This window comes from Acomys russatus, chromosome 17 (assembly GCF_903995435.1).
Source record: "Acomys russatus chromosome 17, mAcoRus1.1, whole genome shotgun sequence".
Classification (NCBI taxonomy): Eukaryota; Metazoa; Chordata; class Mammalia; order Rodentia; family Muridae; genus Acomys; species Acomys russatus.
In genome coordinates this window covers 64351869-64373477 of record NC_067153.1, presented here as the reverse complement: position 1 = coordinate 64373477, position 21609 = coordinate 64351869, and the positions used below count along the sequence as shown (strand labels likewise).

Genomic DNA, 21609 nt, shown 5'->3' with positions numbered 1-21609 from the left:
GGCGTGTGTTTGGGGGGGGAGTGGGGTGGTGTCCACCACCCTCTTCTTCCATTTCTCCCCCACTCTTTTTCCCTTCCCTTTCAGGAGCTCGGGGCCATAAAAATGCAGATGGAGGATCGGTGTGAAATAACGGGCCCATATAAATCCCTCTGCCGCCCGCCTGCAAGATGGATTGGCCGCATTGAAATTCCTCCGCGAGGATAATTAAACTCGGGGCCTCATCCGGGCAAAATTACATTCCTGTAATGGCGTCGCTCGGGGTCCCGGGAAATTGCTCCGTGGGCTTTCAGCGGCGGTTTTTATCGCCGGCCGGGGTGTGCCTGGCTGCGGCTCGCCTCTCCTCCGGGACCGTAAAGCTGCTGCCGTGATTTATCCTCCCCTTCTCCCAAATCCGATTAAATGGAGGAGCTCCGGGCCGGGGGCCGCCGCGGGGCCGGGGCGGGGTGGGGGCGCCCGGGAGGGGGTGGCGGGAAGGACGGGGCCAAGGAGGGGAGGACAAACGGCCCCTCAGAGGGTGGCGGATTTGCCTTTATTTACAGCCGCGGCTTCTTTCTTTTTTTTATTTATTTTATTTATTTATTTATTTTATGGGGGGTTTGGTGAGCTCTTCCCGTCGTTCTCGCGCTGCGCCCAGGCACCCGGCCCGGACAGCTGGGCTTGCGGGCTTCGGTCAGCCTGGCAGCCCCGGTCTAGGCCTCGCCTGGTCCCGCGTGGACACAAAGGGTTGGCTGGGAAGGACGGACGGAAGAGAACGGGGGCTCGGGGAGAGCACCCCAAACCCCCTGCTGCAGGTCACAGGTGCGGTGGTTCCTAGCTGGGCCCGCGACTTAAAAATAATAATAATAATAATAAAGGAGCTTCGGGCCATGTTTACGCCACCTCTATCTTCTGACTCGCAGATGCTGTTTTTCTGGGTGTTTTGTTTTGTTTTGCTTTTCCCTCAAGCTCATCAAGCGAGATAAGGAAAAACAGAAAGTTAAAAGTTAAAGGCCGCAGAAACAGCCGTGGCCCATTTGGTGGTATTATTAGCCCCTTAGGCAAGTTGTCATCTCCCACCAGGGCGACGTGGAGTCCGAGGTTTTATGTCCCCACCCACCCCCCCCCCGTTACATTTTAGGCACTGAGCCCCAAATCCCCACTTGTATGCTACAAGCAATTCCAGAGTCGGCTCGTTTTGTTTCGTTTTCCTTTGTGCGCGCTCTTCGGGAAGTGGACTCGAGTCCAAGACTCCCGAGTGCCGCGCCGTCCACGAGGCCCGCGGCCACGTTGCGGGACGGGCTTTCTCTGCAGCGGAGCCGGCGGGTCCTCCGAGGGGATCCTTTTGTAGTTTCTCCGGCTGAACGCCAGGTGGCGCGCTTGTCCCGCAGGGACCTCCAACCCGGGAGGGGGCGCCGCTGTGGCGCCGCGGGCTTGCGGTCACTCTATCCGCGGAGGGGGGGGGGGGCGCGACTCGTTGGTGCTGGCCGCGCGTGCGCAGAGCCTTCCTCCGCGCCGGCCGCGCCCCCGCCCCTCTCCGTCTTCTCCACCCCGGGAGCAGGTAAGGCCTTGAGGCCACGCGTCCTCCCCGGGCCGCGCAGGCGCGCGCAGCCGTGCCCCCTCGCGAGGACGCGTGGCCGCCCTGACCTTGCTGGCTCCCACCCGGGTCCCCGCACCCTCGCGGGCCTCGCCTCCCCGCGCCGGGAGCGGCCCCTTCCCCCGTGTCGGTGACCTCCAGCCGCGCGGGCCTGGCGCCATCTTGGCTGTCTCCCTGGGGCCGTGGGAGCCCTTGGCTCACCCTCGCGCCTTCTCACCATCGTCACCACCCCAAATCCTCCCCTCCTATCCCTGCTTCCTCCTGTCATCCTGAGTCAGAGTCGCCTTCCCCCCCCTTAAGCCTGCAGACTTGGAACCTGAGGACCTCTGGCGCGCAGAGTAGCTTTAGCTCACTGCCCACAGCCCCCGTCTCCTCTAAGGAGCATCCTAGAGTTTGAACTAGACTGAACGTGGTAAAGAGCTGCCCGGTGGACAGGTGGCTTGGGAGAGGCAGGGGAGGGCCCTGTTTCCTCAGAAACTGTGCTTGGTTGTCCAGTACCGAGCCCTGACGGGCCAGTGAGGTTGGAAATAAAATCTTAAGTGGTGGGCTAGGATGGAGGTCTCTGTCAGGCGCAAGCCCAGAAGGTGGGAGAGGTCCAAGCTGTTACAGTTTGCACCTGCCAGGTGTCCGGGTCACATGCCCCTCGGATTTTGCCAGCAAGAGGGAAAGGTTTAAGGAATACAGGAGTTCTGAGTTTGAAAGGTTTCTTTGCTCTGGTGTGGCCTTGGCCAGGTTAGCTGACCGCTGGAAGGGCTCGAAGATTGATAGTCTTTTGGGCTTATATGCCAGCTACAGATTGTACTATTGGCATATGTTCATTTGCAAATTATCAAATTTAATCACCAATACACACACACATACATAAATTCTTTTTTAAGAATAGTTTATTGAGTACATTGCAAGCAGTGAGTTTGGCAGTAACTAGAGTATTGCAGAACCGCACTTCAGAAGTGATAACGTTAAGGCTGTTTTGAGGGGAAAGCGGCTTCCCTTTTGTTTTTGTTTCTTGAAGACTCTCTAAATAGCCCACGTCGGCCTCGAATTCATGACCCTTCTGCATCAGCCTCCCCACCGCTAGGATTTCCTGTGTGCCCCACCATGCCTACTTCACACACCTCCCTTATTGGACTGTACAGAATCACTCATGCACACTGAGAAGTTAATTTGGAGGGTGGGCAGGGTTCCACTCTACCGTCACTTTGAGACAGGATGTCTTACTGACATGAAGCTCGTAAACTCGGACCAGACCGCAAGCCAATGAGCTTCAAGTATCCACCTGTTTCTGTACTCACCCAGCACGGAGCGTTACAGTAAAGAACCCCTTGCTCTGTACGTGTAGTGTGGCGTGATAGGACCATTCACTGAGCCATCGCCCTGTATCGCGCCTCCCTTTATTCTAACCGCTTTAAAGAAGTATTGGGTTTTGACTTGATAGAACCAGAGTAGTTGGGCAGCAAATTTGTGTTTAGGTTGCATAAAGGCAAAGGCCTGGGATTCCCTAGGTACCCTAGGCTGGCCTTGAATTCATAGAGATCTGCCTGCCTCTGCCTCCGGAGTGCTGGGATCACGGGTGTGTTCTACCACGTCCAGCAAAAACTGAAGTGTTAGATAAAACGACCTGAAGACCGACCTAAAAGTAAAATCTAGGATTTATAAGTAGCATACCTACCCTCGTACAGGTTGAGTCCAGTTTACTTAAGGGAGCAATGTTTGTTTGTTTTTTGTTTTGTTTTTCGAGACAGGGCTTCTCTGTGTATCCTTGGCTGTCCTGGACTCGCATTGTAGACCAGGCTGGCCTCGAGCTCACTGGGATCCACCTGCCTCTGCCTCCCGAGTGCTGGGGTCACAGGCGTGGCCACCACCACCCGGCAGAGCAATGTTTAATGTGCTCTTGAGTGTCGAAGTTTGTGGAACATTCAAACTTCAGAGTGAGAAAAAGAGCGAAGGAGAGCATGGAACCTAGTATGCACCAAGGTCCTGGTTCTGCCTCCAGGGTGCTTCCCCAAAAGTGAAATTACAGAGTTACAACCCTTGAGTGTTGTTGAGACCATGTCATTGCACACCTTAAATATAAAGGTGGTGGCACGCGCCTTCTATCCCAGCACTCGGGAGGCAGAGGCAGGTGAATCACTGAGTTCAAGGCCAGCCTGGTCTACAAAGTGAATCCAGGACGGCCAAGGCTACACAGAGAAACCCTGTCCTGAAACAACAACAACAAAGATGACTGGAGAAGTTGTTTAAAATATTGGCACCAGCCAGGTGGTGGTAACAGACGCCTATAATCCCAGTACTTGGAAGGCAGAAGCAGGCGGATCTCTGTGAGTTAGAGGCCAGCCTGTTCTATAGAGGGAGTCCAAGACAGCCAGGGCTACACAGAGAAACCCTGTCTCAAACAACAACAAAAAGGCACCAGAGATCTTGACTAGATCTAAGATCTAGGGGGAGCCCAAGAACATAGTTTTAGGGCTGGAGAGATGGTTCAGCAGTTAGGGGCACCTGCTGCTCTTCCAGAGGCCCCAGGTTTGGTTCCCAGCACCCACAAGGTGGCTCACAACCATCAGTAACTCCAGTTCCAGGGGGTCTGGGGACATCTTCTGACCTTCTTGGGCACTAGGCATGCATGTGGTGCACATACATACATACATACACACACACACATATATACATACATACATACATACACACACATACATACATACACACACATACATACATACACACACACATATACACACACACATATATACATACATACAGTCAGATAAGCATACACACATTTTAAAATGTGCTGTTTTATCCTGTGTGTGTGTGCATGTCATGGTGCACATGTGGATAGCAGGCAACAGGCCCTCAAATGTTTTTTGTCAGGCTTTCCCCCTATGAGCCGCCCTGCTGGCCAGCGACATGCACTTGCAGGGTATACACTGCTCTCGGGTGATTCTTGTCCAGCTGGGCTTCTCGCTTCACTGGGATGAGAACAGGCTTAAGTTGTTAACTCGCCTAGTCTTCCTTTGGATCTTGAGGACAAAAAAAAAAAAAAAAAAAAAAGTAAAGCCCCTTAATGGAGTGGTGAAGTGAGCTTACAGTCTGTGCTAGTTAGAGTGATGCCAGGGGTCTCAGTGATTGGCTGCACGCTGTTAAAATAGACATCAGTATGTCAAGGAGTAAGGTGCTTCAGATAATAATTCAGTACTGGAAAACTTGAGTGAAGTGTAGGGATTTTACAGGGTTGAAGGAATAGCCAGCACTACCTAGTATGCTGAGGTCTTGGGTTCTAACCTTAGTGCCCCTGCTTCCACACAATGAAGAAGAGTATTAGTTCTTCTTGTTTTGAAATAAGGTTTTAACTCTGTGTCGCAGGCTGTCCTGGCACTTTGGGCAGCCTTGTCCCTGCCCCCTGAGTGCTGGGGTTACAGGGTTAGAACCCCCACACACTGCCAAGATTCTAGTCTCTAAGAGACATCTTTTCTGGGCCCAGACACTAAGGCCAGGGAGGAGAGCCTTTTGAACATTAAAGAAAAGGAGCTTAAGCAAGGGATGCTGGGAAGATGAACAGTCCCAAATCATGAAGCTATGGAGTGGGTGAAGGTTCTTTTTTTTTTTTTTTTTTTTCCATATATTTTATTGATTTATTCATATTACATCTCAGTTGTTATCCCATCCCTTGTATCCTCCCATTCTTCCCTCCCTCCCATTTTCCCCTTATTCCCTTCCCCTATGACTGTGACTGAGGGGGACCTCTTCCCCCTGTATATGCTCATAGGGTATCAAGTCTCTTCTTGTGGGTGAAGGTTCTTAAAGCAGAGACAAAGTGACTACTTGTCCAGGATTTCAGGATTCTGGTGTTGTGGTGCCCTGAACCTGTCTGAGCTAATGAAGCTTCCTAGAGCTCCTTGGGTGTGCGGATGAAGTTTAGCAAGCAAGGAAGGTTTATAATGCTGCTGCTTCTTTCCAGCTGCCCTGCCTTGGCCCCTCACCCCTGAAAATGTATGCCTGCTCCAAGTTCGTCTCCACCCGCTCCTTGGTGAGTACGTTTGCTGGAACACCTTGTTTCTTCTTATTAGTGCCAGAGGTGTCCAGTCTCTTGGTATGGGGACATGCATTGTCATGGACAGCTGTGAAGTGGTGCCTGCAGCCTGTGGCTGTGGGTTGGTCGCTCCTCACAGATGAGCTGGGGCCGGTGAGTGAGAGGCTCTGGAAGAGCAGGCCCTTGGCATAGTTGCTGGCAGGAGTGGATGGTTGCTAGGCATTCCCCTGGCCCATATGCTCTGGAGGCCAGTTAACGTACATCCAGATCATGTCATTTCACTGTTTGTTTGTGGTATTCGAACCCAGCCAGTTTGGTAAACAAGCTGTTACATAGCTTGGGCAGGCTTGTATTACATACGGGCTTTTGACTTGAATGAGCATTAGCTAGAACTTTACTGTGGGAATGTAAGTCTGGAAAGGAAGCTGGATCCTTTCTGGGAAAGTGTCGGGTCAGAAGCAACAGGACACTGGGCATTTAAAACTACTAAGATGGTGCGGGGAGTTCATAAGTGAACCAGTGTGACGCCCTTGATAGGTACCAAGTGTGCCTGACACTGTTCACCAGTCTGTGTATTCCCCATTTATTCCTCAGAGCCCCCCCCCCATTTGACAGGTGAAGAAGTAGGCTGAAAACCATGAAGTAAGGTAGCCCTCAAATCGCATACTTGATAGAAAGTTAACGTTTCAGGTTGGAGAGATGGCTCAACAGTTACCAGCCCTGTTGCTCTTGCAAAGAACTTGGGTTTGGTTCCTGGCGCCCACATGGCCGCTCATAGCCATTGCAATTGCAGTTTCAGGGGGTCCAGTGGCCTCTGGCCACTGAGCACCAGGTACCCACAAGTCCTCATAAATACTTGTAGGCAAAACTCTAGTGCACACAGAAGAGTTAGAGGGCCAGGGATATAGCCCAGTCCACAGTGCTTGCCTAACACGTACAGATCCCAGGGCCAACTCAGTCCCTGGTACAAAAGAAGAGAAAAGACCAGACATAGTGGCTCGTGTGTGTAGGGAGGAACTTGGGAGGGTGAGGCAGGAAGATTGGTTGGCACAGATTTAAGACCAGTCTAAGCTACACTGAGACCCTGTCAAGAAAAGGAAAGGTATGTGTGCATCTCAGTTCCGTCTGTCAAGGCCTGACTGTCAGCTGTGTGTATCTTAGAAACAGAATCCATGACCCCCTGTGGCCACACGTTCCTTCCTTAAAGCACGAGAGTGCTGTGGCCCTGAGTTGAGGGTTTGCTGACTTGGCATGTGTGAAGTCCTGGCCCCCAAGACACTGAGGCTGCAGGGTCACCTGAGCCTGGGCCTTTAAGGCCAGCCTGGGCAACACAGCGAGATGTTTATTTCTTTTGATGTTTGTTTTGTTTTTTTAAGATTTTCTGTAGAAAATTATTTCATGTGTCTGAGTGTTTTGCCTGCATATTTGATGTATGTCCCATATGTGTGCCTAGTACCCAAGGTCAGAAGGCGTTGGAAACCCTGCAGGTGGAGTTATGGATGGTGGGGAGCCACCGTGTGGGTGCTGGGAAGTGGACCTGGGTCTTTACAAATGCTCTTAGGTACTAAGGAATCTCTCCAGTCCCTCTTTTGTTATTATTATTTTTGTTTGTTTGTTTTGTTTTGTTTTGTTTTTTGAGACAGGGTTTCTCTATGTAGTCTTGGCTGTCCTGGACTCGCTTTGTAGACCAGGCTGTCCTCGAACTTACAGGAATCCGCCTGCCTCTGCCTCCCGAGTGTCTTTTATTATTATTTTGTTGTTTTGAGATGGTCTCACTATGTAGCCCTGGCTGGCCTGGAACATGTAGAAACATCCTTCCTTTGCTTCCTGGGGGCCTGAGATTAAAGGTGTCTGCCTGTCTCTTAAACAAGTGAAGTTTCCTAAAAGAAAGAATGACACTTTGAAAGGATGGAAGGCGCATCAGAGAGCACCCTCCTGGGTGCAGTGACGTGCTTCAGACAGTCACCTCCAGCCCTCCTTGACCCTCCTGCCCGTGTCATTCCACTAGGTCAGGAGCACCTCCCAGCTGCTGAGTCGTCCACTCTCTGCAGTGGAGTTGAAGCGACCACAGGTGCCAGCAGATGAGGTACCTTGGTGTGGGGTTGGGACTGTGGTTTGCTGGTGGGGGTAAGGAGGGTTACCTCCCAGGACCAGCAGGGGGAGTGCTGAGGACAGTCACCGCAGACTAAGATTGGCTTTAGGTAGAGATGGAAGGCAGCTAATACTCTGTTAGCCGTTACCACCGGCCCTTCCTGCTTTGGTGTGCCGCTGTCAGCTTCCATTACTAGGCCTCATCTACTGACTAGGTGTTGGGTGTCAAGAACAGGCTCATGTCTCAGATTTAACACTTCTACACCATACCTGAGTCATGAAGTCATCTGAACTCGACTTCCTACATTAAAACGTTCTCCCACCAGCATTGTAGGGAGGGTTTCAGGGAAATAAATGATTTTCCATTGGGGGAGGAACATCAGATTTGACAGCCCAGCAATTTGAAATAGTACAGTGTTTCCAAAGCTAAACAGTGGATTGGTAACTAACCTGCCTCCTGCCTGCCTCTTGTTCGCAGGGACCCCGTAGCCTGGCAGTTCAGCGGCCGCTGACCTCGCTCATCTCCAGCCGCAGCTTTCAGACCAGCACCATTTCAAGGGACATCGACACAGCCGCCAAGTTCATTGGGGCTGGAGCTGCTACAGTTGGGGTGGCTGGCTCCGGGGCCGGGATTGGGACTGTTTTTGGGAGCCTCATCATTGGCTATGCCAGGTAAGGTTACCTGGGCCCTCAGTGGCTCTGTTTTGTATTCCAAAGGACGAGTCTAGAATTGCACTGTCCTATTCAGAGGCTCCTTTTTATTTACATTTCTGGGTTTTGTTTGTTCCTTTGGCCGGGCGTGGTGGTGCACACCTTTAATCCCAGCACTCGAGAGGCAGAGGCAGGTGGATCACTGTGAGTTTGAAGCCAGACCAGTCCTCAAAAGCGAGTCCAGGACAGCCAAGACTGTTACACAGAGAAACCCTGTCTCAAAAAAAAACCTGGGGGAAAAAAAATGTCTCACTATGTAGCCCTGGCTGTCCTGGAGCTCACTCTGTAGACGGGCTGGCTTCAGACTCACAGAGATCCACCTACCTCTGCCTCCCGAGTGCTGCTTTGTTCAAATTTTAACTAATTAAAAATACAAGCTAAGCTAGGCATGGGTAGCACACACCTTTAGTCCCAGCACTCGGGGCAGAGGCAGGTGCATCTCTTAAGGGTGGGGCCAGCCTAGTGTACATAGTTAATTCCAGGATGCCAGAGATACACAGAGAACCCCTCTCTGGGGAGGAGAGAAAACAAACAGTAAGGTGTCAGTAAGATGGCTTAGTGGGATGGGCACCTGACACCCACGAGCACACACATGCATACATATGAGCACACACATGCATACATATGAGCACACACATGAGCACACACATGCATACACATGAGCACACACGTGCATACATATGAGCACACATGCATACATATGAGCACACATGCATACATATGAGCACACACATTCATATACACCCACACCTAAATAAACATTAGCTAGCCTAGAACTCAGAGTTCTGCCTGTTTCTGCCTCCTGAGTACTGGCATTAAAGGCATGTATAGCCACACCTTGCTTTATTATTTATTTATTTATTTAGTTTTACTATAAAGACAACAAACTAAGTATGATGACACAAACCTATAGTGGTGAGCCTAGGCTACATGGTGAGTTCAGGCCAGCCTGGTCTATATCAGACCCTGTCCTAACATAGAATGGAGGTTTTCAGGCCGTGTTAGCAGTACAGACACAGCACAGTCCTATCACCAAAGTTCTGTCGAGTGGCCACAGTGTGAGCAGGGGTGGCAATCTACGCCCAAGGCCTGTGTTTGGATCACAACCTCTCTCCCAATACAGGGTTTCTCTGTGTGTCCCCGGCTGTCCTGGACTCGCTTTGTAGACCAGCTGACCTTGAACTCATATTGATCCTCCTGCCCCTGCCTCCCCGGAGCGCTGGGATTAAAGGGAACACCACCACACCTGGCCATAGCCTGGCTTGCTTGCTTGCTTTCTTTCTTTCTTTCTTTCTTTTTTTTTTTTTTTTTTTTTTGAGACAGGGTCTCTCTGTGTAGCCTTAGCTCTCCTAGACTCACTTTGTAGACCAGGCTGGCCTTGAACTCACAGCAATCTGCCTGCCTCTGCCTCCCAAGAGTGCTGGGACTTAAAGGCGTGCACCACCACATCTGGCCCATAGCCTTTTCTTTTTCTTTTCTTTTCTTTCTTTTATTTTTTTATTTTTTTATTTGTTGTTGTTGTTGTTGTTTTGAAACAGGGTCTCTGTGTATCCTTGACTGTCCTGGACCCGCTTTGTAGACCAGGCTGGCCTCGAACTCACAGCGATCCACCTGCCTCTGCCTCCCAAGTGCTGGGATTAAAGGCGTGCGCCCAGCATTTTTTTTTTTTTTTTTTTTTTTTTTTTTTTTTTTTTTTTTTTTGAGATTTTTTATTTATTATGTATACAGCGCTCGCCTGCATGTATACCTGCAGGCCAGAAGAGGGCACCAGATCTCATTGGTTGTGAGCCACCATGTGGTTGCTGGGAATTGAACTCAGGACCTTTGGAAGAGCTGACAGTGCTCTTAACCTCTGAGCCATCTCTCCAGCCCCCGTAGCCTGGTTTTCTATGGTTGAATTAAAAATGGTTTTTACTTTGTTTTTTATTTGTTTGTTTGTTTGTTTTTGTATTTTTTTCTGAGACAGCATCTTAACTGTGTGCCTCTGGCTGCCTCAACTCCTGCTTCTCCAATGCTGGGATTACAGGTGGAAGTACCATCTAGTTTATACATTCCTTAAAAGTACTTTTAAAAGCAGCAAGAGGAGGTTTTTCATGTTCTTACAACGAAATAACAGGGTTTAAGGCTGGCTTGATATGTATCAGTGTGCTCCATCATATGCACAGTTATGTTTACACTTTAGAATTTTAGGACAATAGACTGTGGTCAAAAAGCCTAAAGTGAAATTTTTCTGGCCATTTATAGAGAAAGGTTGCCGTCCCTGGGCTAGAGCTCAGTCAGTGCCACAGCCTTACGGCTGTTTTCCTCATCTCTGGGAGTCCTTGGTTGCTCCTGGGACGGCTGCCTCTGCTGCCAGCCCGACTGGTCCTGGCACCTGGGACTACCTGGTCTCTACCACCTCTGGACAAGTCACTGAAGAACTAAATTAACCCTCTAGAGACCAGCAAGTTATCCTAATGTCTGGGGAAATAGGGTTATTTTTTCTGAATTTGCACTAAGCAAAAAGCCTGATTACTTCTATGGCTACAATTCTGCTAAGAATTTATTGATTTACCTTACTGTGCTGTAGGTACCAGGATAAAGGAAGTGAAAATTATATATTGACTTTCAAACTTAGTGATTCATATCATAAATACATACCACAGCTACTTTCAGCATCTTAAAGCCTAAAATCAAAGCTGTGGTGGCACACACCTTCAATTCCAGCACTCAGGAGATAGAGGCAAATGTATCTCTTAGTTTGAGGCCAGTCAGGTCTACAAACTGTCGGGATAGCCAGGGCTACACAGAGAAACCCTGTATCAAAATCTAAAACCATAACACACACACACACACACACACACACACACACACACGTTGACTATTTTCAGATAGCCAAAGAAAGCCAGCCTTTGTCTCTGCTGCGTTCCTGGGACACAGGTGTGAGCCGCAGCCCGCCTGCAGTTTTGCTCCCGTGTCCTGTTAGGCTCTTGAGAATGCAGCCCTGCAGTTATACGTTACTGTGGTAGGAGCGATCCACAGGGGAGGGTGACTTTACTGTGTGACATCTAAGATGGTCCCCCTTCACCCTTTTTGCCCCTGTTGAAATCTCAGTGCTAGAATTTGGGTACAATGGGGTCTCCCTATAAATAAATTTAAAGGGAATTTTATCCATCCTCTTAGACGTTTGGCATTTTCCTTGTGTGGACTAGAAACTCAGTCTTCTCTCCTCTTTCCCAGGAACCCTTCACTGAAGCAGCAGCTCTTCTCATACGCGATTCTGGGCTTTGCCCTCTCAGAGGCCATGGGGCTCTTTTGCCTAATGGTGGCCTTTCTCATCCTCTTCGCCATGTGAACCAGCTGTCTGCACTGTCTCCGCTCCCACCTCCCACAGTTCTTTTGTGTCCCGGCTGCCCTGTATGCTCCTTTTCCTGTTACCTCCCCAGGAAGTCTTGGGGAAGTGCTCGGCTCAGGGTTTGACAGAGAGAAGACAAATAAATACTGTATTAATAAGATGTTCCTCGAGTCTCCTGTGTATATTTCTTGTCTGCAGTTGGCAGGGTGCCTTGGTGAGAGCTCAAGGCCAGGGTAGTGGTGGTTCTGAACTGCAGGGATCTGGCTGGGTTTGTTCTTTCTTTCTTTCTTTCTTTTTTTTTTTTTTTTTTTTTTTTTTTTTTTTGTCTTTCAAGATTTATGTATGTGGGTGTTTTGTCTGCATGCACATCTGCACACCAGAAAAAGGCATCAGATCTCATAGGACTACAGTGATAGACTGTTGTGAACTGCCATATGGATGGTGGGAATTGAACTCAGGACCTCTGGAAGAGCCGCCAGTGCTCTTAGCTGTTGAGGTTAGCCTGGGCTACATGTACGAGGCTGTCTCAAACCTGAAGACTGTATCAGAAACTAAGGCGGGCGATCCTTGGTGATGTCTTCTGGCCTCTGCATGTGTGCACACACTAGGATACACAGAAAGGCCACCAGCAAGTCTGCTGTGCTCAAGGCTTGGTTCCCGAGTACTGCACTGTCTGCAGGTAGCTCTTCTGGGCTATGGGACTGACTGAGGACTGAGCCCTCCCTGTGGCGGGGACACTTGAATTTGGTGGGAGGGGAGGCTGCCCCGCCCCAGCTCCCCCTTCAGGCATCAAGCCCATTGTTTCCCCTTCCTGACTCTGACTTGACTTGAGCTGACCCCACATGTTTTTCTTCTAAGGTGATGATGAAATTGTTCTGAAGACACTTGCAGATTTATTCAGGAGTCAAGGCAACCGGGTCCTCTCAGCTGAGGCCCCAAGGGAGATTGATTGGAAACCCGAGTTGCCAACAACTTGGGGTGAAGGAGTGTTGTGTTTAGCAGAGCAGCTTTTTTAAAGACCTGTCCAACTTTGGTGACCTTGGTTTCTGCTTGGCCTGAGTTTTAAAATAGCCCGTAATTTGTCATCAAGACGCTTGAGGAACTAATTTCTCTTGTAACAGTAACCGGTTTTAACCAGTGACTCTCCAGAACTTGTGATTTTTTTCCATCTGTAAACAGGAGCAGCAGTCCTCATCCTGGGAATTGTGCAAGGATGTGTAAAAGATACTTGGAGTGTTCAGAAAGGACAGTGTTGTCAAAACTCAGCATGCTGGTTTCAATTTGTTTTCTCATTCTTCACGGCCTCCGTGTCTGTCTGAGCCATTTTCTAGGCAGATTTCCCTAATGATTGACATAAGGAAGGGAATTGAAAATCATCTAAATGTTAACCTGGGCCTGGTGGCGCAGGCCTTAAATCCCAGCACCTGGGAGGCAGAGGCAGGCGGATCCCGAGTTTGAGGCCAGCCTGGTCTTCAGAGTGAGTTTCAGGACAGCCAAGGTATCACACAGAGAAACCTCGTTTCAAAAACAAGAAAGAAAGGAAATCAACCAAAATGCCACATTTTGGAGGAGCCATTTCCCGTGCCTCTGAGGATGGGGCATGGTAGGGTAAGACTTTCTCAAGGTCGTTAACCCTGGGCAAACCACAGCCAGCAATATGTGTGACTTAGCTTGTGTTGGTATCTAGGAAGCTGGGGCTACTGTGTGACCTCCAGTCAAGGGAGCTGAGAGGAAGAAACACCCTAGTTAATTCTGCTGTAAGAACAGCCGCCATCGGGGGTATTGCTGCAGTCCTCCAGGGTTTGGACAGTAAAACTTTATTGAGGAGCTAGAGAGATGGCTCAGAGGCTAAGAGCACTGGCTGCTCTTCCAGAGGTCCTGAGTTAACTCCCAGCAACCACATGGTGGCTCACAGCCATCTATAATGAGATCTGGTGCCCTCTTCTGATGGCAGGCACACATGCAGGCAAATATTGTATACATACAAAAAAATTTTTATTTATTTATTTATTGGTTTTTTGAGACAGGGTTTCTTTGTGTAGCCTTGACTGTCCTGGACTCCCTTTGTAGACCAGGCTGGCCTTGAACTCACAGCGATCCTCCTGCCTCTGCCTCCCAAACACTGGGATTAAAGGCGTGTGCCACCACTGCCTGGCTTAATAATTTTTTTAATGGAAAAAAACTATTGAACCATATCTCAAAATACCTTGACTTTCCCAGTCTGTTCTGAACACATAGCACTGGTCAACCTGATATTCTCACCATCTGGTAAGGAAAAACTAAAGCCTGAGAAGAACTTAGTCCCGAGGCATTCCTCAAAATTTCCTTATTTTGCCAGGTGGTGGTGGCGCATGCCTTTAGTCCCAGCACTCATGAGGCAGAGTCAAGCAGATCTCTGAGTTCAAGGCCAGCCTGGTCTACAGAGTGAGTTCCAGGAGAGCCAGGGCTACACAAGAAACCTTGTATCAAAAAAACAAAAAGCAAACCATCAAAAATCCTTACTTTTTAATATTTACTTCAGGACACTGGACAATCACACGTTGTGACCAAGCGGCCACTTTACAAACAGTGAAGGCCGTAGATAGCTACAAAGGTCTACAAAGTGAGTCCAGGACAGCCAGGGCTCTTGTTATACACAGAAACAGTCTTGAACACCGCCCCACCCCCACCCCCGCCGCCAAAAGAAAGAGCTAAGCTTGGTGGCACGTGTTGGAAGGGTCTGGAGTGTGAGGTCTGCCTAGGGTACATAGTATGACCCTGTTGCAAAAACAGAAGATAGGGCCCTGGAGAGTTGGCTCAGCGGTTAAGAGCACTGATGGGTCTTCCAGAGGACCCAGGTTCAATCCCCAACACCCACATGGCAGCTCACAACTGTCTGTAACTCCAGAATCTGACACCCCCACACAGACATACATGCAGGCAAAACACTAATGCACGTAAAATAAAAAATTTTAAAACCATAAGATAAAGCAGCTGAGGGTATAGTTCTGAGGTAGATTATTTGCCTAGTATGTGTATGCTGTGCCCCTTGTTCCATTCCCCAATACCTCAAAATAAACCAATGACTCCTTAGACATGCCCTGCTGTGAGCCCCAGATTTTGTGCATTTGACACCACTCCCCTGCTTAGGTGCTGGGAGACTGCATGGGCCACATCCAGTCACGTTAACAGTAGCGAGCTTTCTTTCTTTTTCTTTCTTTCTTCTTCTTTTTTTTTTTTTTTTTTTTTTTTTTTTGTTGTTGTTGTTGTTTTTTGGTTTTTGTCTTGTTTTGTTTTTCGAGACAGGGTTTCTCTGTGTATCCTTGGCTGTCCTGGACTCACTTTGTAAACTAGGCTGGCCTTGAACTCTCAGTGATCCGCCTGCCTCTGCCTCCTGAGTGCTGGCTGGGATTAAAGGCGTGTGTCCAGCGAGAGCTTTCTTACACTGTCAGGGTTAGAGGAACTCGGACTCCAGGAGAGGATTTAACGGACTATTGCTTGCTTCGTAGCCAGAGAGAACCATTGCAACAGACAGAAAGTAGTCTCTGCTAAGAATGGCATCCTGGCTGGGGGCCGGAGTAAGCAGAGAGCTTCGCCTCACAACTGCAAGAAGAGGCTTTTGTCAGCGGGTAAATCGAATTCGGTTTTTCTCAGAACCTCCAGAGAAAGGCCCAGCGCCAGAGAGCAAGCTGCCTCCTAACTTCGTCGGACCTAATGCAGCACAGAAGGCTGAACAGGAAAGACACTCAACCCAGAGGGGCCCGCACGCTTCAGACCGAATTTCCACTCGTGTGAAGTAGGTGCCTTTTACTCTGGTGTTTAACAATCAAGGCTTGTCCAGGCGTGGTGGCACATGCCTGTCCTTGCGTCATACAACGCTGCCCCCAGGATGCCATGGGACGCAAGAAGAAGAAATCTGGACAATTTCTGAGGTTTCTCAGTGAAGACTATTTTTAAAATTAGCACCCCTGCCGCTATCATGCAGGCGCGTCCTTCTTTTTTTTTTTTTTTTTAACCACACTGGGGGTTCTGAGCGCGCTCAGTTTAGCTGGCACAGCTCTGTCCCCTTGGTGGATATTTTTAACCGTGGAGGATCATGGCCTTCCAGGAACTGCGAAGCTGCTTTTTACAGAAAGGCTCTCTGCACGGCTTGCTGAGGTGGGGGTGGGGGAGCTGGCTGGCGTGAGGCGTTTGTATCCTGGGAAGGGATGGTTTCTGACTTGTGGCCCCTCTGCACTGCCTATGGCTTCTCCATCCACATCTCCCAACACCTGGAGCCGGAACTACAAAATTTCCAAAACATAGCTGCGCACTAACAAACAACCCTGGCTCCCTTAGCAACAGGGGAACCACCGCCAATAGGGATTTGAGGTAGGGAAAAAAGTTTACAGCAAGCAACAGTTGACTCATTTACAAAAGACGCAAGGGCTGGGGTTGTTTTCTGGTACTAGAATGCTTATACAGCGCAAGCCAGGCTGTGGGTTCGATCCCTGGAACCACAAAAATAAATAAATAATTAAAATTTAAAAACAAAACAAAAAACCTGAAACCATAACAGACTCATGCAGTTTTCAGAAAACAGCTTGGCCCTGTGGAATCATCTGGATGGAAAGTTCCAGAATCCTGGGCTCAAGTTACTCGAGGAGCTTTTGTTAACTTCCTGTTGCGCTGCTGTGTGTCCCTCCCTTGTGAAATGAGGTGGCACCTGCCCCCCTGGGATGCCACGGAACTAGACGAAAGTAGTGCATCTTTAAATCTGGTTTTTTTGGGGTTTTTTTGTTTTGTTTTTTTGCTTTTTTGCTTTGCTTTAGTATTTGGTTCTGGTCATTGAACCCAGGGCATCACCATACTCAGCATATGTTCTGCCATTGAGCTGCGCAAAATTAGCCCTTAAAACTTGTTGGAAAGCTAGACTGTAAATTCTCGCTCTCTGCTGTTTCCTAGTTACCAAGCTACCAAGAGTAACTTAGCACTAGGATTCCCTGCCAGCACTAAAATTAGACTCTCCCACTCTTCTGTTCCCTTCTTGCTTTTGTTTAGAAGATGTGGGCGAGACATCTGCCCTGCTAGATCTAGTCAGTAATGCACTGAGGACTAAAGAAAACGTTTTAGGAAACACTTTACCCAGCCTGCTATCATCTTTTCAAAATAACCCAAGTCTGCCCTTGATGATTTGACTCTACTGTAGAAATGTACATGAGAAAACCTGGGAAACGCAAGAGGATTAGCCCGGCATGGTGGTGGTGGCGCGCGCCTTTAATCCCAGCACTCAGGGAGGCAGAGGCAGGAGGATCTCTGTGAGTTCGAGGCCAGCCTGGTCTACAAAGTGAGTCCAGGACAGCCAGGGCTACACAGGGAAACCTTGTCTCAAAAAAAAAAAAAGAAAGAAAGAAAAAAAGAAAAGAAAGAAAGGGACTGGAATGCTGGAAAGGAAAGGAAGCTGGCCTCCCTCCCTTTCCCAGCCTGAGAGGCTTTCTGCCAGTAGAACTAAACCCCCCTGTCATATCACCAAAGGGCCCAGAGTTACTCCTGAGTACGCTGACATTTCTAGGGATGGGAAGGTCGAGTAGTGGCACCTTTCCTGCCCAGAGACCAGGACTAAGGAACAGGCGAGGGAGGAACTCAATCCTTTCCAGCTGCAACCCAGAGAGAAAAGGAACAAATTCTTCACCAGGGAAGATTGTGTAAACAGCGCCTTTGGCTGCAGCAACAGCGCTGGGGAAGGAAAGAAAGGGATCTTTGTTCTCCCGGCCGAGCCTGAGCACAATCGGAGAGCTGGGGTTGTTTGCTTTGGCAAGGGACGCCAGGCCTGGAAAGACTGGTGAGGCCTCTGCCGGGTTTCCCTGCGGTGCTGGGAAGAAGACAACCCCCCAGCCTAACGCTTCCACCTAAGGAAGTAGCTGGGGAGCAGCAGGCCTGAGGCTTCTGGCACATTCTCTGGCTTTGTTCACCGCCTTCCTTCTGACCCTCTCAGTACAATTTGTTACTGTACTTGACTTCCATTTCCTGTCTTTGGGGGAGCTTTTGGTTCTTGGCACTCAATGTTTGACTGCTAAGGAAGCCACATCTTTGCTGGGCATGGTGGCTGTGGTCCCAGCTTTTGGGAGGTGGGAGCAAGAGAGTCAGGGGTTCCAGGCCTCGCACAGAGAGGGTGAAGCCAGCCTGCACTACAATGGACCCTGCCTCAAGCACCCCACCTCACTACTGCCTGTCCCACCCACCCACCCAAAAAACCCTCTACATTTTGATAGAGCAAAGTGATGTCCAGGGGTCTTCTGTAAGGAGTCCTAGCTCTAAAGGTAGAGACAGGAGGAGCAGGGGTTACACTGTGGCTACTTTGTGAATGTGAGGCCAGTCTAGGTTGCATGAGACGCCAGAGGGGCTCCTGGGTCATCTTGTCCATTCTGTAATCTGTAGGTACACCTATAGCTGATGCTGACAGACAATTGCAGTAGTAGATTTTAAATATGAAATATAAGCCACACTACAGATATGATGTGGAGGAGTTTATTATATAATCATGGAGTGAGAAGATGAGAGGCCTAAAAGATTTTTAAGAACTGAGCTGGGTGTGGTGGCGCACGCCTTTAATCCCAGCTCTTGGGAGGCAGAGGCAGGTGGATTGCTGTGAGTTCAAGGCCAGCCTGGTCTACAATGTGAGCCCAGGACAACCAAGGGAACACAGAGAAACTCTGTCTTGAAAACCAAAAAAAACAAACAAACGGGGAGTGCGTGAGCTAACAGGCCACCACAAATGGCCTTGGCACCTATCTGAGGGTCACCAAGTTCTTTGAAGAAACAGACTTAAAAGGTGTGTAAAAGAGAGAGAGAGAGAGAGAGATTTAAAAAGATAAGAAGATTTGAGCTCACAGCTACAAAGAAAAGCCAGCAGAGATAGCATTATCTGATAGTGTCACCACCAGAGATGGGATTACTAAGAAGACACTTCCGTGAGTAAAGAGAACAAAGTTACTCCATAAGTGGTGTTGGCACCTTTTTCTGTAGCCATTTGGACATTAGACCCCCTTATGTTAACTAGGATTCTCCCCTGCTTAGGGGGCTCCTAAGGGAAGTGAGGAACTTATAAAAGAGTTCCCAGGTCAACGCCTGGAGTTGCTTCCAGATACTTTAGATTTGGTGTTGTCGGATCCAGCTTGAGCTGTAACGTTAAAGATTCCTCTTGTATTTACAGCAGTTTTGAGTCTTTCTGGTTCTTTTTGGGGATCTCAGGATCTGGGTGATGGTCAGGCGTGGTGGTGCACACCTCTAATCCCAGCATTTAGGAGGCAGAGGCAGGCAGATCGCTGTGAGTTCGAGGCCAACATGGTCTGCAAAGCAAGTCCAGGACAGCCAAGGCTACACAGAGAAACCCTGTCTTGAAGGGAAAAAAAAAAATCTGGGTAACATCTGGTGCTTCAAGAGGAAGAAGGAAGAGGGGCACTCCAGAGAGAGAGAGAGAGATCCTGGGCCCACCCAGTAGTGACGTCCTAGGTTGCTAGGCAGACTGGGGCGTGTATGTTAACAGTACACCAATACCGTCATCCAGCATTATTTCTGTATGCTTATCCACGTGTGCATTCCCCGCTTATCATAGTTGGGGGCACAAAGGGTTAATCCTTCACCTTATGAGTTGTGAGGTGGGTGCAGTTCAGTCCCTAGTGAGAGGTAACCTAGCTCCATTCGCTGTGCTGCGCCAACTCCTAAGAATCAGAAAGTGAATGCAGTGTCTCCTGCCCTCCAGTGCTTCCCTTGGAATTCACGGTCCACATTACTGCTTCTAGTTAGTTACCCTGGGACCAACTACCCTCCTACTAGAAGAACCACTCAGTGAGTTCCAGTGACTAAACAAAGTCCAGATCACTTTTGGTGGTAAATTAAGTCAGGGCATGCCAAGGGATGTCTTCCTCGCCTCTTTTCTCTCCGCTTCTCAGCACTCCTTTGCCTTATCACTACAAACTCCACATGCCCCGCCTTCCTTCACGGTGTGTCCGCACCTCCTCCTTCAGGTCTCATTCCCCACATGGCTTCTCCCAGTCAGTTCCTTTTATACTTACACCAGAGATTCGCATGAAACCCAGGAGGTGTCCTTGGTTTCCCTCATTCTGCTCAGCCATCTGGGTGCCGGCCACTATGGCCTGTGGCTTCCATGGCGCTACAACGTCCTCCCTAGTCTCCTTGCCTCTGTCTGTGCCTGATCCCTAGTATAGCCATCACCTATAGCAAAGTTGTGTTATTCAGAATAAAACTAACTGCAACAGGGCTGGGGAGTGTGTGTGTGTGTGTGTGTGTGTGTGTGTGTGTGTGTGTGTGTGTGTATGTCTCATTTGGTAAAATGCAAGCATAACCAAAGGGACTTGACTTGGGTCCCCTATACCCTTAAAAGGAGCAGACATGTAGTAGTTCATATCTACAGTCTCAGAGCTGAAGAAGAGGCAGACACACACACACGGTCACGTTTCCTTTATAACTGTGTGATTTGGACATTTTTTATTCCAACAAGTTCTTTTGAAGCTTCTGTAGGAGTCCCACCCCACCCCACCCACCACAGCCTCCAGCAAACACTAATCTGATTTCTGTCCTTCAAGTTTGCTTTCTCCGGAGTGTTCTAGAAGGCTTCCGAGAGTCAAACATAGAAGGGCAATGCCTCCATGCGTTGCACGCATTGCTCCTTATTGCAAATGCTGTCTTACTGACGTGTGCGCTGTGACTTTTTATCTGGTTGCCAGTTGGTGTGCATTTGTGTGGGCTGTAATTCAGGGCTGTTAGAGGACAGTTGCTATGAGAATTCATGTGCAAGTCTTTGTTTGAATGTTTTTATTTCTCTTGGATTTCTGGCTTATGTGGTAATAAGTGTAGGTTGAACTTTATAAGGGATTGCCAAAAACTGTTTTCCAAAAGGTGTTTCTCTCTCTCTCTCTTTTAATTTGGCAAAGTCTCTATTCAAATCTTTGTTAATACTTAAGACTAGTCTTCTTCTTTTTTGTTTTTGTTTTTGTTTTTCGAGACAGGGTTTCTCTGTGTAGCTCTGGCTGTCCTGGATTCACTTTGTAGACCATGCTGGCCTCGAACTCATGCCTGCCTCTGCCTCCCGAGTGCTGGGATTAAAGGCGTGCTCCACCACCGCCCAGCTGTCTTAAATCTTGAAATCAGGTAGTGTGAATCCACCAAGATTCTTCTTTTTATTATGTGTATTTATTTTGTGTTGAGGTGCAAGTACCCTGGTACATGTGTGGAGGTCAGAGGTCAGCTTGCAGGAGTATGTCCTCTCCTTCCGTGTGTGTTCTAGGAATTGATCTTGGGTCCCCAGGCTTGGTTGGTGGCAGGTGCCTTTGCCTACAGAGTCACCTTGCTGGCCCGAGACACACCTTTCTAGAAGCTGTTTTGGTGGGCTTGGGGGTGTAGCTTAGTGGATAGAGTTCTTGCCTAGCATGCACAAGGCCTTGGGTTGGATCTCCACAGACATTATACACAGACTCACAATAATACTTAATTTTTTAAAAGAAAAAAAAAAAAAAAAGAAGACTTTCTTTGGGGTCAGGATGATGGCTCACTGGGTAGAGATACCTGTTACCAAGCCTGACTGAGTCCAATTCTCAGTCTTCAGATAGTGAAATAAGTTGTCCTCTGACCTCCACACAGGCACCACGGCACATGCATGCTCACACACCCGTCTGTGCACACAAAGTACATAAAAGAAAGGAAGGGAGGCAGAAATTCTGGAACCATTTAGTTTAGAATGAATGCACACAGGTCTGGGGCTGCAACTCATGAGTGTTTACCTGGCATGAGCACCACAAAAAATAAATAAATAAATAAATAAAATAAAAAATAAATCAGACGAGGAGTCAGAAAGGATGGGTGTACCTGGGAATTAGGATGCAGCTCAGCACTATC

General features: G+C 48.8%; 1 protein-coding gene across 1 annotated transcript; it reads left to right on the top strand.

Annotated features, from left to right (window-relative positions):
• Nucleotides 1-1462: 1462 nt before the first annotated feature.
• Atp5mc2 (ATP synthase membrane subunit c locus 2) lies at nucleotides 1463-11901 on the top strand. The gene is made up of 5 exons (XM_051160482.1): nucleotides 1463-1537; nucleotides 5529-5597; nucleotides 7609-7686; nucleotides 8170-8363; nucleotides 11622-11901. Exons 2-5 carry the CDS (start codon nucleotides 5559-5561, stop codon nucleotides 11734-11736), a joined length of 426 nt encoding a protein of 141 aa, XP_051016439.1. The 5' UTR covers nucleotides 1463-1537; nucleotides 5529-5558; the 3' UTR covers nucleotides 11737-11901.
• Nucleotides 11902-21609: the final 9708 nt, after the last annotated feature.